Source organism: Archocentrus centrarchus, chromosome 11 (assembly GCF_007364275.1).
Source record: "Archocentrus centrarchus isolate MPI-CPG fArcCen1 chromosome 11, fArcCen1, whole genome shotgun sequence".
Classification (NCBI taxonomy): domain Eukaryota; kingdom Metazoa; phylum Chordata; class Actinopteri; order Cichliformes; family Cichlidae; genus Archocentrus; species Archocentrus centrarchus.
In genome coordinates this window covers 6,699,800-6,716,519 of record NC_044356.1, presented here as the reverse complement: position 1 = coordinate 6,716,519, position 16,720 = coordinate 6,699,800, and the positions used below count along the sequence as shown (strand labels likewise).

General features: G+C 44.7%; 1 protein-coding gene across 1 annotated transcript in view; it reads right to left on the bottom strand.

Moving 5' to 3' along the window:
• LOC115788618 (POU domain, class 2, transcription factor 1-like) overlaps nucleotides 1-16,320 on the bottom strand; it is a 69,957-nt gene extending 53,637 nt beyond the window's left edge. The window contains exon 1 of the mRNA XM_030741723.1: nucleotides 15,482-16,320. Within this exon, the coding sequence (XP_030597583.1) occupies nucleotides 15,482-15,581 (100 nt within the window). The 5' untranslated portion in view covers nucleotides 15,582-16,320. The remainder of the gene's footprint in view (nucleotides 1-15,481) is intronic.
• Between the last annotated feature and the right edge of the window lie 400 nt (nucleotides 16,321-16,720).

Genomic DNA, 16,720 nt, shown 5'->3' with positions numbered 1-16,720 from the left:
ATGGTCGCCGGTGATCCCTCACTGCCTCGGGCGAACACTAGCTAAATGGACCTCAGTCCGTCAGTGAGACACAGACGTGGATAGAGGCTCTGCATGCGTGTGAGTGTAAAAGCCGTGCATCCAGATAGCGATGGCTGTGCAGCTCCAGCCACCATGTTTAAGCTGAACTGCCGTGCGGTGTGCTATCACTGCTGCTGCTGTGGTTGTGAGATAGATAGGAGGATTGGGGCAGGCTGGGGCCCTTTCAAACCCCCAGAGAGCAGAAAGGGAGTGAGTGCTAGGCCTAAATGCAGAATCTCCTTAGCTTATACCCCCGAGGGACGCAGACACAGGGCCATTTTCTGGGAGAGAATCATGCCGCCAAGCGGACAGCGGATTTACCATATTCATACTACTCTTTAGAGGAGGAGGAGGAGGAGGAGGGAGAGGATCTTCACCTGTCCCATTTCACTGCTATGACTGTATGTGGCTGCTGCAGCTCACACAGTCACTAAAACCCCTAGGGGGAACCATTAAGGAGAACCTCACTCACTCCCCACATTTCTCTCCCTCATCCCCCGTTTCTGCCTCCGTCCCCTCCCCACGTCTCCCTGCTTTCCTTTTTCATATCAAGTATGAAGCCTCTCTCATTCATCTGATATCCCCACTAATAAGGCTGGATGGTTTAGCCAAGGCCAAAGCTTAAAAATCCAGCAATATCACCCGTTTCTACATGGAAGTGGCCAGAATAAAAGGCAGGGTGGGGGCTCATGAAAGATGTGCAGCTGCTAAAAAGTACAGCTGCTATATTACTGCTGCTGCCAGCATGGAGAAAACAGCCCAGATTCATATCAATGGCTTTGATTGAAGCACCGGGAGAAACCCGCCGAAGGACGGTTTGTCAGAGATGTCAACACGTGTATGTGTGTGTGTGCCTGTGAGTGTGTGTGCATGAGGATTGGGATTTGCTGAGAGATTTGTTTAGATACCTGTGTGGAATGAAGTGTGTGTGAGTCCAGTGTCTGTGCATGCTTATGTGCACCACAGTGTGTGTGCATGCAAGTGCGTAAATAAGTGTGGCACAGCTTGTGTGTGTGTGTGTGTTCACGCACTTCTCTGTGTGTGTGAACTCTGTGGATTGAGGTGGGGAGTGTTATAGAGAGGGGCAGGCAGGCTAACAGATTCATATCCAATATGAAGAGGTTAAAGTGACGAGTCCAATCCTCCCCACAGAGCAAAGAGAGAATGAGATTGAGATGCTGGAAGAGGAGGAGGAAAAGCAGGGAGGAGGAGGAGGAGGAGGAGGAAGAGGAGGAGGGAGGGGTGTAGTACAACAGATTAATTTCATTTCTGGACTGAGCACTCCTCTGCTGAAGGAAAAAAAAAGCAAAGGATAATAAAAGAGGATAAAGAAGAGGAGAGGAGGGGGAGGTGATAAGGAGGTAAGCTGGGAGGAGGAGAAAAAAGGGGAAAGAAAAAAATAGTTTTTTTCCTCTTTTATCTGATGTAGTAAATGTGTGTGTACTGTACGTGGAAGAGATTGGAGTCACAGAGTGTGAAGACGATTATGTGTTTAAAATTGCCCGTGAGTATGTCTGGTCTCTGTGCATGTGAGAGGGGGATACAGCACGCTGCAGCTTCACAGCCTAACAAAGGACTTTTAAATCATGAACAGCAAAAAAAAAAAAAATCCAGTGTTGAACACGAAGCCCGACTTCAAGTCAGAGGGGTCAACTCTGACACTAACAAACTTCTACACATTTCTAGAGACACATATCAGAAATACATGTGTCACAGAGCTCAGGCTCTTCTTTCAGTAGCTTTAAACATCAGCATGAAGTTTGCAGCTGTCATTGAACCGTGAATCTCATCAAACATCCAGCAAAAAGTTAAAGTTCTTGGAAAACTTACCTGATTTAAATTTGGAAAATCTCCCCTTCGAGGTCATCTTCTCCTGCAGCTCTGGATCACTTTAAACACTGCTGCTTTTTTACATTCTAACATGCTAGATCTCCTCGAGTGTCTCAGACCATCCTCCTCCTCCAATTCAAATTGATTTTGGGGGAAACGGAGAAATCTGTATACTGGCTGGTGAGCAAAGACTGTTAGAGCAGGCTCAGTCTGCTCTGGCATGATGGCACGACGACGTCCTGCCGGTAATTTTTACCAGTTATTTTCACTCAGACGTGCATCACGGTAAAACTCAGCACCAACAATCAGGGCCTAGAGGCCAAATTCATGGTGCACAACCCTGAGAGCTTAAAGAAAACGATGGGCATGCCTCTGACCTGATTCCTTCACCTTCAGGCTGCGACTCTGCTGTTCATTCTCTGGGTTTGCTGAACAGCCTGCTCTCGTCAGCAAAGTATTTAAAGTATTTATTCTGGTTAAATGCCATCCTGCTGAGAGTTCCAGATTTTATTTGACAATGAAGTGGCCTAATGTTTCCACTTTACTTTAATTGACTGCTTCTTAGCTTTGTGATTTCTTTCAAGCCTTTTTTCCATTGAGGCTTTTGACAGCACACAGAGGACGGCCCTGAACTTGTTGGATGTGAACCGTATGCAGCAGCAGCAGAAGTGATATCAACGGTAACAGCACAGGCTTTCACCTGGAATGTAAAAAAGAAAAAATTCTCCATGTTTCTGAATACATATTTTTAAGAATCTGTGCAGAGATGCTGCTCTGTGAGAGTCTTGAACACTGGCACAAAATGGAAGCTCTATAAAGAGGTTCTTGCTCTTTCTATCCGACCAAAACCTGATGTTTGCTGTTGATGCTTCAGACAGCCCAAAGATTTTCTGCAATTACACTCCACTGTAGCTGTCTTAACGTGACATCTTGCCATCTGCACTGGGCCAGTTATCTATGACGAATAAGAAAATTACACCTTCAAACAACAAAATGGACCCAGAAATGCAGCCACGCAGACTGCAGATGGTTCGTAGTGTGTTAGCGTGGATTTTCTTTCCTTTAATTCACCAGGTACTCAAAAAGCACCCACACCTGACTCACTGCGTGCATTAGATGCAGCATTTACAGCACATACAGATGCTTGTAGCTGTTTCTCTTAGTCTGTTTTCAAGCTTGTTTTAAATGCACATCTCTTGAAGAAGACAAAAGGTTCATTAGACCAAAAATAAAGAAATAAAAATGTATATTAAAAACACAGAACACAAAAAGTAGGTTTTTCATACTTGTGCGCCCACATCTGGTGGACAGCACAATTAGGGGCAGCATCAGCTGGACTGTCTGGTAAAAACACCTTCTAAAAGCCCTTGAGCTGGCAGTCTGCGATCACATATGTGGGTGAAAATGAGTCACAGAGAGTAAGTGCATGTATGTATTTGGTAGAGAGTGTGTGTTTGTGTGTGATGTGGGCAGGGGGTTAGTTGAGTACAGGAGATTGAAGCACTAACCAGAGCACTCAGATTTATTAAAAAGGGCTGGACCCAGCGCCTGTCCACCCTCCCACCCCCCACAATTCCTTTCACTCTCCATCCTCTATTGTTGTCACTTTACTTCTGTCTCTGTGCATACATACAGACCCCCCCAGCCCAGCCAGCCCCCTCCTACATGATATTATATTTTTCACTAAAAACCCTTCACAGTCACTGCTGGTTCCTCAATAAGACAGGCTCAAGAGAAGGAGGGGTCGGGGCCAGGAAGGACAGGAAGGACGTGGTGTTCCTGAGGTAAATAAGGGGACCCCTACCCCTCCTTCCCATCCATCCTTTCCTCTCATCACATGCTTCTCTCTCTCCCACAAGTTCATTTCCATAACTCCTGTCAGCTAAATTAAATTGGGGGGGGGGGGGGGGGGGGGGGCGACTAAATCTACCCCCTTCCCCAAAACTGCAATGACCACCAGCCAAGTCGATGGACGGGTGGAGGGAGGAGACAAAAGAGGTGGAATCCAATCTAACTAACCTGACTTTTGTCATCCGACTTTATTAGTTAATGTATCAGCAGCAGGAAGAAATGCAGCGCCGGCTGAAGGGATTCATATAGCTTAGAAACACACACACACACACACACACACACACACACACACACACACACACACACACACACACACACACACACAATGGTGGACATGCAAAGGGGCCACACAAAGGCAGTGCTCTGTCTCTCTATGTGTGGTTTACTTAATCAAAACTACGCTGGTGAGCATCAAACGTTCCCGCGGCGCCACGAACGGCGAGATTACGTTACAGCGGCACATGAACATGCAAACATGCTCAAGCACAGGAACACACACACACACACACACACACACACACACATTCACTCCCCACTTATCCTGCTTGTCATTTTAAACTCTATAGGCAAAAGCAGCAACACGAGCTTCCTTGTACTTCCACGGATCACACGTTTTGTGTGAGATCACACACACACACACACACACACACACACACACACACACACACACACACACACACACACACACACACACAATGGTGGACATGCAAAGGGGCCACACAAAGGCAGTGCTCTGTCTCTCTATGTGTGGTTTACTTAATCAAAACTACGCTGGTGAGCATCAAACGTCCCCGCGGCGCCACGAACGGCGAGATTACGTTACAGCGGCACATGAACATGCAAACATGCTCAAGCACAGGAACACACACACACACACACACACACACACACATTCACTCCCCACTTATCCTGCTTGTCATTTTAAACTCTATAGGCAAAAGCAGCAACACGAGCTTCCTTGTACTTCCACGGATCACACGTTTTGTGTGAGATCACACACACACACACACACACACACACACACACACACACACACACACACACACACACACACACACACACACACACACACACACACACACACACACAGGCTTCATTATGTCAGAAACCTGTGAAGGAGGACAGGAGCCTTTCCTAAGCCCTGTTCTCTCTATTCAAGCAAGCAGGGGAACAAGATCACTGCCGTGAGGTCGGCACAGAAGACCTGAACTTCTGCATTACACACATCAGCAGCAGGCAGTGATGGACATTAGCTAGAAGATGAGAGCACATGCACACAGACACACACCTGCTGGAGATCACAGACACACACAAAACTACAGTGGACCTTCTATACATACACTTACAGGACACATTATAATTACAGTGCATGAACGTTTTTGAGTGGTGAATGAATTTTCTGGTTACTGCTGTATGCCTTGAAAATATTTCCACCTTCCAGACAAATGAGCTTTGGGACAAAGATTATACACAGATTAAATCCCGGCAGCTGGAATTTGGATAAAAAGGTGTGTTGGGTAGAGTAACATATGTACCTGGTTTAAGCGGTGATGTCTCGACCCATCCTTTGATATTATTAAATGGACATATGACATATGAGAAGAGCTTTGGATTTTTGTGGAATTGATTGAACAAAGTGCTGGAAAACATTCCTCGTTACTTTGGATCATACTGCCATAATTGCATCATCTTGCTGCAGAAGTGGAGGCAGCATCTCCACGATGTGCTTCTTCCATTCCACCACGTTTCAGAGGTGTTCTATTGGACTGAGACTGTGGTGAAACTGAAGGTCATGGGAGGAGTACTCACGGTCATGTTTAAGTCTGAGATGATGTGAGCTTTTAACACGCTCAGAAAGGAAGGACACAGTCTGCAGCGTTTAAATGATCCACTGGAATTAAAGAGTCCCAAGTTTGGGAAATAAACCGCCCCCTCACCTGTACACCTGTACACCACCCTTTGATTTCATGTTGCATATGCCAAAATCTGACCCGCCCATCTAAATATCTCAGCAGAAATCAAAACCAATGAGACTTAGCCAACAGCAGCAGCCCTTAGTGCGCTCCTCTTCAACTGTGGCCTACCTGCTTTCATGTTGTAACACTATCACGTGTTCATAATAACAATATAACCACAATTGGGAATTAGCAATGATGCTAATGACGCTATCAGCCAAACTCGTTTATAACCTCGCTTACTGGGTGCTGTCAATTTTGGGAATTTTACTAGCAACCACCTTAAAATGTGCCTGGAGGTGATGAGAGTGCAACTATAAAGATACAAAAACAGACAAAAAATGTTATCATTTATCACTAAAAATCAAGGTTATCATCAACAACTCTCACTTGATTTGTGCTGAGAGTTTTGTGATCACTTTTTTATGTCTGCCCATTTTTCTCTGACCTCGGCCGGCAACAAAGCATTTCCATCCAGAAAGTAACCGGATGATTTTGGTTTTTTGGACCAGTCAATAATGTAACAACCACAGATAGTTGTGCAAGAATCACAAGTGAGTAAATATATTTTGTTATGTGTGTTTTGTCTGTATTTTCCCCATAGTTAATGTTATACTTAAGCATTTGTTGCAGTTTTGTGTTTTTGTGGTTTAGTAAAAACGGAGCCTGCTGATCTCAGTCGTGTTACGCCCACCTCGAGACAACGGCTGAAATCTAGTAAACGTTCAAGTCTCTGTACTTCACATCAAACCAGCAGCCATGTTCAAAGGTTCTCCTCCATTCTCACGCTTGGTTTAAACTTCACATCCTCTCGTCTCCGCGCATGCATGCAGTTGACCAGGTAACCGATGAGGTGGCCAGTGATGGAGTTCCTTCAGTCTACACATTAAGTTTACAGAAAACGGGAGCAACAACGGGTGCTAACATGAACCCTTCATGTTCAACCTGCCACTGACACACACACACACACACACACACACACACACACACACACACACACACACACACACACACACACACACACACACACACACACACACACACACACACACACACACACACCTCTAACCTAATTATTCTGCTTAATTAGAAGGCAAGCAGCAGTCTTGACCTACAACCCTCCTCTTAGCACACTGAACAACATTCACGGCTTTCTGTCTGCCTGCTGCCCTCGTGTTCTCTTTTCTTCCTGCCTTCCCTTCTTCTGACCAAACACAGCAGGCCGCACGCTGGGCCAGGGCAGGGAATTACAGTGATGGAGGGAGCGAAGGGAGAGGAGGAGGAGAGAAGCGTGGAGAGACGGAATGTGAGCTATGAGATGAATGAATAGGCACGGGGTTCTTTATGGCATTTATGTGCACTGAGGAGAAAGCCTATCGACAGACACCTTGTCGGACAAAGGGGCAACACACGCTGAGTGCATTCGATTAAGGGTGGGCATTGATGTTAAACCAAAAAAGGTCCCCCCGCTGCGCCCACGATTCATTATTTAGACGGGGGTGTAAAATGGACACTGGCCGAAATAAGCGCACACACGTTCTGTGACAAACCATCAGGGAAACACCGATTTCACCAACACACGGGAGACATAAGTACTCAAGAAGTACACATGGTACTCGTGCTTTCAGGGACAGACATGGTTGCAAACAGAAACCAACACACACTTACATATGATTGCCGATTACATACCCAAAGAGAGCAGGGCACAAAGCGGAGTCAAATATAGCCTGAGTACAGCCAATTTAGCCCTTAATGGTCTTTGGGCCATTAAGGGCAACCATCAAGAGTGCAGGCCTAAGATGACTGTCCAATGCAGGATGCAGGCATGTTTGTGTGTGGAGGAGGACCGTGTTTACCTAGATTCTTCTCCTCCTATATGTGTGTCTAATGGCCTATGAATGTTTCCACGGTAACTATAAGAGTTTTTAGCTGGTTGGATGGACTGACACACAGACAGCAGCAGAGGAGACGCTCAGGCAACCATGTTTAGTTGTGGTGAGGTTTTTAGTTCATGTCTGCACAGCAGGAAGCGTCCGTGGAGTGAAATGGCTTTTTACATCTATAAAGACAAAACTGTGTGTGTGTGTATGCGAGTGTGTGCTCAATGCTGCATGGGAAGGTTTGTGCATGTGTGGAGGTAATGCACTGAACATTTATTACATTTATTATAGATGACGACTTCTTATGTTTCTGGTAAACTTATATTTGTTTATAACAGTGAGGTATGTGATAGGAAATATGAGGTGGCAGCAGTGACAGATGTAGCCACAGTGAAGTCCAGGTTTCAAACTTTAGCTTCATCACCGCCATGTTTTTCAGAGCGTTTTTGGAGCCAGGCTCAAGTGGTTATTGGAGGAACTGCAGTTTGGGCCCTGTTAGCTTTATTTTTCAGCTCTTTAGGTTGTTGCTTGGCCGGCAAATAAAAAAAAAAGGTGTTTCCAATTTTTTTTTGTTTGGAAAGTAGACCATAGATAGACCAAGTATCTATCTGAATATCTATCTGAGTATCTTAGTGTCTGTGAAGCAAACACTGGGAAACAACAACAGTGTCACAGTAAGAAGGAAGTTCAAGTAAATGATAAATTTTTCTCTACTTTTTAAGTGATTAAAAGACTTTCTCTTTTAATATTTTTTTTAGTTTTAAAAAGGGTTAGCCAAGCGTGGCCAACTTTATTTATATAGCACTTTAAAAACAGCAACCTGCTGAACACAGGAATGAAAATACATCAGGTGGGGTGGCTGTAGCTCAGTAGGTAGAGCAGGTCACCTACTGATCGGAAGGTCAGCGGTTCGAATCCTGGCTACTCCGGGCCAATGTATCCTTGGGCAAGATACTTAACCCCAAGTTGCTCTCCGACCGTTCTGTCGGAGTATGAATGCGTGTGAATGTTAGGTAATTAGAAGCACTTAGCTTCGTAAAAATGGAAGTGCTTGTATGAATGGGAGTGCATGGGTGAATGCAAACAGGTTGTATAAGCGCTTTGAGTGCTCATACTGAGTAGAAAAGTGCTATATAAGAACTAGTCCATTTACCATTTACCATCAGAATAAGAGAAAATAAAATAACCAGAATAACAATTGCAACGCAAAATAAAAGCATCAATAAAATACAAGACACAATTAAACATGAACGAAAAACAAAATCAAAATCAAAATAATAAAATAAAAATCAACCTCTCAAGCTGGGTAGAGGTGGGTCTGAAGAGTGGATATAAAAATGGCCGGTGAAGAGGCCTGGACGACTAACGGCAACAAAGTCCACAATTTGGGAGCTGCCACAGCAAACGCCCCGCCCTCCCCGAGCCTCCGCCGTGTCCTCGGCACATCCAGGAGCAGCTGGTCAGCTGATCTGAGCGACCGGGAAGGGGAGTGCAAGTCCATCAGCTCAGAGAGGTGGGGCGGGGCCATTTAAGGACTTAAAAACAAATAAAAGAATTTTAAAATGCAGTCTAAAATGGACGGGCACCAGTGCAGAGAGGGTAAAGCAGGAGTAATGTGCTCTCTATTCCGTGTTCCAGTTAAAAGTGTGCAGCAGCATTTTGAAACAGCCAAAGAGAGACAGGGAGGACCGGCTAACACCAACAGAGAATTACAGTAATCCAGCCGAGTTATAATAAATGCATGAATCACTGCTTTAAAATCATCTATTGACAGAAGGTTTTCTATCTTTGCCAGCTGAAAGATTTGACCACTGCACTGATCTGACCATCCAATTTAAATTTACTGTCTAAACCCAGATTTGTGACAGCAGGCTTTACATACTGTGCTAATGGGCCCACATCCACAGGAGGAGACCCACCAGTGATGCCTAAAACAAGTCCAAGACTCTTAGTGTACAGTAGGCCTCCTTCCTTTTTAGGAGTACATAAACCAGAGTATCATCTGTATAACAACAGAAAATGATTTTGTGCTTTCTAAGAATGGAGCTGAGGGGCAGCAGATACAGAGAAAATATGAGAGGTCCAAGTATTGAGCCCTGTGGGACTCCACATGACAATGGAGCAAAGGAAGATCTGAAATCATTCAGACTAACACAAGAAGTTCTCTGAGCTGGGTATGAGCTAAACCACTCCAGAGCAGTGCCATGAATACCTGCACAGTGCTCTAAATGAGATATTATCACTCGTTAGTTAAACGGAGCCCTCCTATTTATTTATTATTTCCAGGTTAGAGCCACTATGAACTGTTCTGTGAACAGAGTAGTACACACTGCTGTAACTGGGACTGCTAACATGGAGTGGAATGATGGTTTCTGAAGGCCTCTCCATGGCCACCCAAACCTTAATTGATAAATTGATTTCTGATCAATTTAATTCTATAGTTGATCAAACAGCTGTGCTTTTCTTTCTGAAGCTCAAACATGTTGAAGTGAGCCCAGACCTTTGAGCAGTGGTGTAAATATTAAGACACAAACACCTAAACAAAAACTGTGTCACACACAAGCTGCTCAGTGTGTGCGTCACATGCATACTTTAATATTTGCGTGCATTTGAATCGACAGTTAGGGAGCAGATGCATGCAGTTTGTGTGTGTGTGTGTGTGTGTGTGTGTACAGAGCTCAGTGTGGGGGTGAGGCGGCTTAACGCAATAAAGCATGTTGTATTGACATCTGTGTTGTGTCTATTGATTCCCCATTATGGAGCTAACAAACCCGCCTGGACGCTTTGTCATTCGCAATCACGTTAGCACCGGGACTCGCCAACAACGCTGCCCCCTTTAAAATCCGATCCATGCGCACACGGACACACACATACAGAAGCCGGCGTCCTCACATTCCCACACATCTGTGACAGCTGTTCATGTCGACACACAGTGATCCACCCACAACCACAAATTCTCATGCACACACATCAACAGTCTCCACACACAAATGGGGTGGCGAGAGAGCAGTCAATGCTGGCTAATCAATAGTGGTGGAAGGTTAAAACCACTCACACAATGGGCAGCTATGAGCTTCTTGTGGTTTCCAGATAAACCAGACATGCCGGAAAGATCCATAACTGACCTCAATGTGCAATTATTGAATCGTCTACCTGTCTGCCTGCTCACACACAGATCTGGGAACTTTATGCACACACACACATACACACACACACACACACACACACACACACACACACACAATCCCCCCCACACACATTTGTTCAAATTATACAAATTCCAGCTGGCATGAATCATCCCCCATTTAATAAACTCAAAAATATACACATGTGCACCACGTGCAGCTTCACTTACGGTCCAAATACCTGCTCATAGACTCATTTAAAACACACGTTTGAACCTTGTGCATATGCACAGACACACAAGTCAAGGCTGCTTCTACCAGAGGGAAAAAAAAAATTCACATCTTTCTCTCACAAACACACATACTTCGTTATCCACACATAATCGCACAAACGTGTGCTCCACACACACACAGAAAGCCAATTAATCCGAACACAGGGGCCTCAATTTGATGTGGCCCAGACTCCGCAGCCCCCTCCTGGGCTCCAGGAGGTGAAGATCCTGGGTGTGAGAGGAGGTAGTTATCAAGCAGCACACAGCACCGTGTGTGTGTGGGCAGAGAATTTGTGCTTTGAACTCTGAAATAAAAGTTTCTCTGCACTGTTGTTAAACAATATAATACTAATGTGATATTTACTCATGGCTTCAGCGTGCCCTGTTTTAGACGTCATTGCAGGCTTTTCTGTCTGTTCAGCTTTGCTGCATTTGTAACAGCCTCTGCATGAGCATGTTTTAAACACCTCTATCTGTTTGATCATGAATCCTGATGACTTTACTCCCATTTTACTGAGTAATTAAATAGAAATGCAGATGTGAACATGCTGAAGACTCAAATGAACACGGTGCTGAATAACTGCACCTGGAACAAGAGGCCACTCTCAGTAGCCGACATAAATAAACCATCCCTCTCAATCCAGACATGTGCCTCCTCTCTGTGAATTTGACAGCTCTCAGTTTTATATGGGCCACAGTGGCCCTGGAGGATTTTACAGCAGTGTACATAAAATAAAAGAGCATTTAGATTTCCTTTGTTGTGGTGCAGAGGAGGGACGGAGCAGAGGCAGCTACAGGTCCCTTTCCGCCCTGCCTGCCCTCTGAAAACACACACACACACACACACACACACACACACACACACACACACACACACACACACACACACACACACACACACACACACACACACACACACACACACACACACACACCTGCAGAGACTGGTCAAATCTCTGAGCTGCACACAAAAGCAGGTTTTAAGTCTTTGCGGCAAAGATGTGATGCTGAAAATGAGCTGAGAAACACGAGTGTGCTCTTTAACTGTGGCTCTGAATGCTCTTACTCAGTGTATTAATGGCTAGAAAATGAAGAATTCAAAGAGGTGCTGTGTTTATGTCCAAAAAATCCCATCTCTCTGCTCCTTTCTTCGTCCTCCTGCTGCTTTATGACCACAGAGAGGAAATGTCAGGACTCATCCTCATTCCTGCCCCATGCACATGTTCCTGCTGCTCACTCTTGTGCAAAACTACCACAGACAGAGAAATCTGAGCTGCTACAACAATCACATTCAGGGCTTACATCTGTACTATGTTATTTATTTTTAATTAATTCACAGCACTGGATTCTGACAACAACTCAGAGAGAGTGAAACTACACAACAAAGCAGCCCCGGCAAAACGACTCCGTGTCAACAATATTATAGGAGTTTTAAAAAGCAGAGAAAGGTTATTCTAATAAAAGGCTTTGATTAGTAAAAGTGAACGAGTTGAAGGTTTTTCTGTCACTCAGTGGAACGTGTACATTCATCCAGCAGCAGTGTGATAGATGGGAGGGAGGCAGATTTCAGGCTGATGCCTTTCCAAACAATATCTGAACTGACAGTGGGAGACGCCAAGGACGCCGACCCACCGACTTCCTGCAACACTGGAACGATTTCCTGCACGTGAAAATGCATTTAAGAAAGTACAAAATCACACATATAAAGAAAATATCTTTAAACTCGAACGGCAGATTTAATCCAGTGCCTGTTTTAAAGCTGTGTAACTGTAGTGATGTATGTCTGTGGCCCGGCTCAGCTGAGGCCACCGGTCTCAACACTGTAGTGTTTAAGAGCGGAGCTGACAAAACACCCATAAGCCCCGAGTTTAGATCCACTGTCTGCTGGCGTCTGCTGTTTAGGACCACTCTCTCGCTCCTTCTCCACTGAACCTCGCTCACCCTGCCTTAGACTTTTGACACTCCTGTCTTTGCTCGCACTAATGCAAACACACCCAGGTGTGTGCACACTCGCACGTTTACAGGTGCGTACACACGCACACCTTGGTCAGAGGCGTAGATCAGAGGGAGCGAGGCAGAGAACTGTGGGTAACAGACTTAGCTAAAGTGGCTTATGGGGCCCAGCCAAACCACACTGGGCAAATCCAATTCAACAACTCCCCCTGTCCATAGGGAACAAGACATAGGAAGAGGGGGATAGACGGGGAGAAAAAAAGGGAGAGAAAGGAAGACAGGAGAGTTTGCATTTTACAGAAAAGCTTTTGTGTCAAGTCAACACTTCACAGAAATGAGAAAGACAACGAGGAGCAGAGGATTCGGGGTTTCTCTCTCTCCAGAGATTAGAGATGAAAGATGGAGAAAAGAGGAGAAATAACAGGGGAAAGGAGGGATGAGTGCTGCCCTTTGCTCTCCCACCTCCTTCCCTTCCCTTGTGTGTGTTGGCTGCTTATCACACCAACATGTTTAAATAAAAAAGCAGCCAGCACAAGAACTCCGACCCTTTCATTGTATCCCATGTGGACATATAGCACGCAGACTGAGCTGCTGGAGCACTGCTGGCTCACTCACACCCTCCTTATTTTATTTTTTCACCTGTTCACTCCTAATTTACTTTCTCGTTTAATAACCCACGTCGGGCCATTTGACACCACACTATCGCCTCTAACACAAAATCTTCCTTTATTGCATTTCTGCTTATTTTCCCAACCATTAAACTCTTTTTGCACTCGCAGTCACTGCTTCTTTTATTGCTTTGAGTCCTCCAACTCAGTGACTCCTTCACCTGTTAATTTGCTGATACTTGCATCCATTTATTATTCATTTATGCATCGCTCATTCTGTTATTCATTTGCTCCTTTGCACCCAGCATGCACCTCTCCTCGCTGCTCCCCCATTGGGTCTCTTACTTTAATTTCTTAAAGGATCAACTTAAAAAAAAAAAAAAGGCCCCTCCTCCAAAACAGAAGCTAGCCGGTTATATGTCGCCTGTCAAAGCCAGCAGGAGCAGCTCTCATTAAAAACCTCGACCGTTTGTCTCCTCCTGACACCTACTTAAGGTGATGGCCTGAATTATCCTCGACCGGCTCAGCACGGATCAGTATACACACACCTAACCCCATCTGTCTTTTTAAATTTGCAGCTGGATGAACGGGAGGCGGGACAGAGGAGCCGGTGGCACCGTCACCCTCCAGAAATCCTGCTCAGACACACACTTCACCGCACACACTCGTGTTTCTGCCACCAACACGTCGCAAAGTTTTACTCAGGTGGTGAAACAAAGGAAACAATGAAACTAAAAATATACGGACACAAAAATACCATCTGCAGCTGATTTGGTTATAATATAATTTTACATATAGATTCATAACACTCAGCACAGCTTTATGTGCAAACAAAGGAAACTAATCCAGAGAAGTGCACTGCCACTATTGATCACACTACAATTCACTGAAGCAATATTATAGTAATCATGAGATATTAAAGTAGAGCATAAAAGCATCATAAGGTCATTATAGTAACTAAATATTGACTGACAATCCCACTGCAAGACCCTTCTGTGACCGACCAATTAAATCCTTTAAAAGATTAAAAACACACACAAAAAGAAATGCAGTTTTTATTTAAATAATCTTTTTTTTTTAATATGTGGGTTTTAATTTCTGTCTCTTGAAAATGCCATTATTTCCCTCCTCACATCTTCACCTGTGTCTGCAAACTTTCTCCCTCAGCCAAATTGACTGTACTCCTGTTTTCCCAATGTGGCCCCCTGTCAGGGATCAATACAATCTGATCGATAGATGACCATGAATATTCCCCCCAAACCTCGCCAAGTTAGACGGAAGGAGAGGAGCGGAGAGGAGACAGATGGGATGGAGGCTGAGATGGATGGATTGCCATGAATGAAAGAGGAAAATATGAGGAGAGTGTGGCACCTCAGAGAGGCTGTGCTGGACGCTAATGACTCATATTCATGCATCCAATTCTGTTACATTTTTGGATTTACATGCAAGTAAGTATTCTAGTTAAACTGATCCTTTTTTTTTTCCTTTTAAGGGGATATAATGACAAATAATAAAAATACACATTTTATGATATTTAGTCATTAAATATTTCTGGATAAAAAAAATTATTTGTTTGGGTATTTTTGGGACATGTGTAAAATCAGGATAATCTGAGCCTGATCTGAATTTATACAAATAAAAGCAATTTTTGTTTCTTAATTTCATTTGGAGTCTAAACTGGTTACAGTGTAAATTGTATGTCTTTCACATATGGAAAATGAAGCTTATGAGTTGTATCATTCACCATTAGTTTATAGACACGTAATTTATTTAAGTTTATTTGGGTGTTTGAAAAATCTGGTATGAAACAAGGACAGGAAAAAAAAATATTTTTTTTTATCTAAATTTAACAGGTCTAAATAAAATTAAAAATATTAGCTATGACGGACTGTGATTCTTTGCGTAGGTGTACAGTACCGAGGATGGGACCGGGGAGAGGCGTCTTACCGGGACTGGACCGCGGAGCCAGCGAGGACTTGAGTCTCCAGGCGCTGAAGTCGGACGCTGTTCTCTGAAAGACGAAGGGGACCGGCAGGGGGACAAACATGGTCCTCTGTCGACCTGGGGGTCGTTGTTTGGTTTTTATTTTAGTCTCACTTTTCTTCTTCTCCTATTCGTGGTCCTGTCGTGGTTCTTCGGCCTTTCTTCGGACGCTCTCCAGGTTTGTGGACAGCCGAGTGTGAGGACGCTGGGACGGCTGGAAAAAAGGAGAATCGGGATGTGGCTTTTTCTTCCGTGAATCGAGCCTCCGTCTCACCGGATTCACATCTCTGTACTTGTGGATTTTGTACAGCTCTGGTAAACAGACGGATACTCTGTTCCTCTGACTTGAGTCTTCTGGAGCTGAGCGGGTCCGGCACACACACGAACACGCAGCGACGTGCGGGGCGCGCGGAAAGGACTGTTTGGCTTTGGGAGAATAAATAAAGCTACCACTGGTTATCCATGCAGGCTAATGCAGGCTGCAGATCACTGGCCATTTGGTGAGATCTGTTCTCACTGCACCCCCGTGAATCCGGTGCAGTCGGTGCTCGTCACTCAGCTTCTCTCTACTGGATGCAACACAGGCACAATTAGACTCAATTTATTGTGTCCACACAGCTGTGCGTAAAAATCGCAGCGGCTCTGGGACCCAGGCTTCACTCCTCGTCCTGGTTTGCTTTGGTTTGGGTTTGAAAAGGACAGATTTCTCCTCTTGCGCTCTCATTAAAAGTCTTGAACACAGTCCACCGGCGAATCCTCGGAGCAAAAACTGTCCGTATAAGAGTGGAGTTGCTTCTTTTTTGGTTCTCCTAAAGATTTGGTTATAGCTGGCTGACCTGCTGAGGAATACACGCACACAAAGCGGCACAATAAAAAGCGTTATTTGGTAAAGACAGAATTAATGAAATAATAAAGTAAGGCTCCGCAGGCACCCCCTGTCTGACTTTCGCTCCTCCCTCTCCTCCCCTTGCTGTTTCTCTCTCTCTCCTCTTTCTCTAGCAGGGGTCACTAATTAAAGCAAAATCGATAGATAAATAAATGAATGAATCCATATTAATAAATAACGCAGTCCTCTGGCTTCTTCAACTGCTGCGCAAGCGAAAGCAAGAAAAAGACGAGGGGGAAGCGGTGCCCCTTTCCTTTCACGCTGTGCTGTCTATTCTTTGGCTCTGCTCCGCCATCCACCGGTGTGTGTCTCTCTCC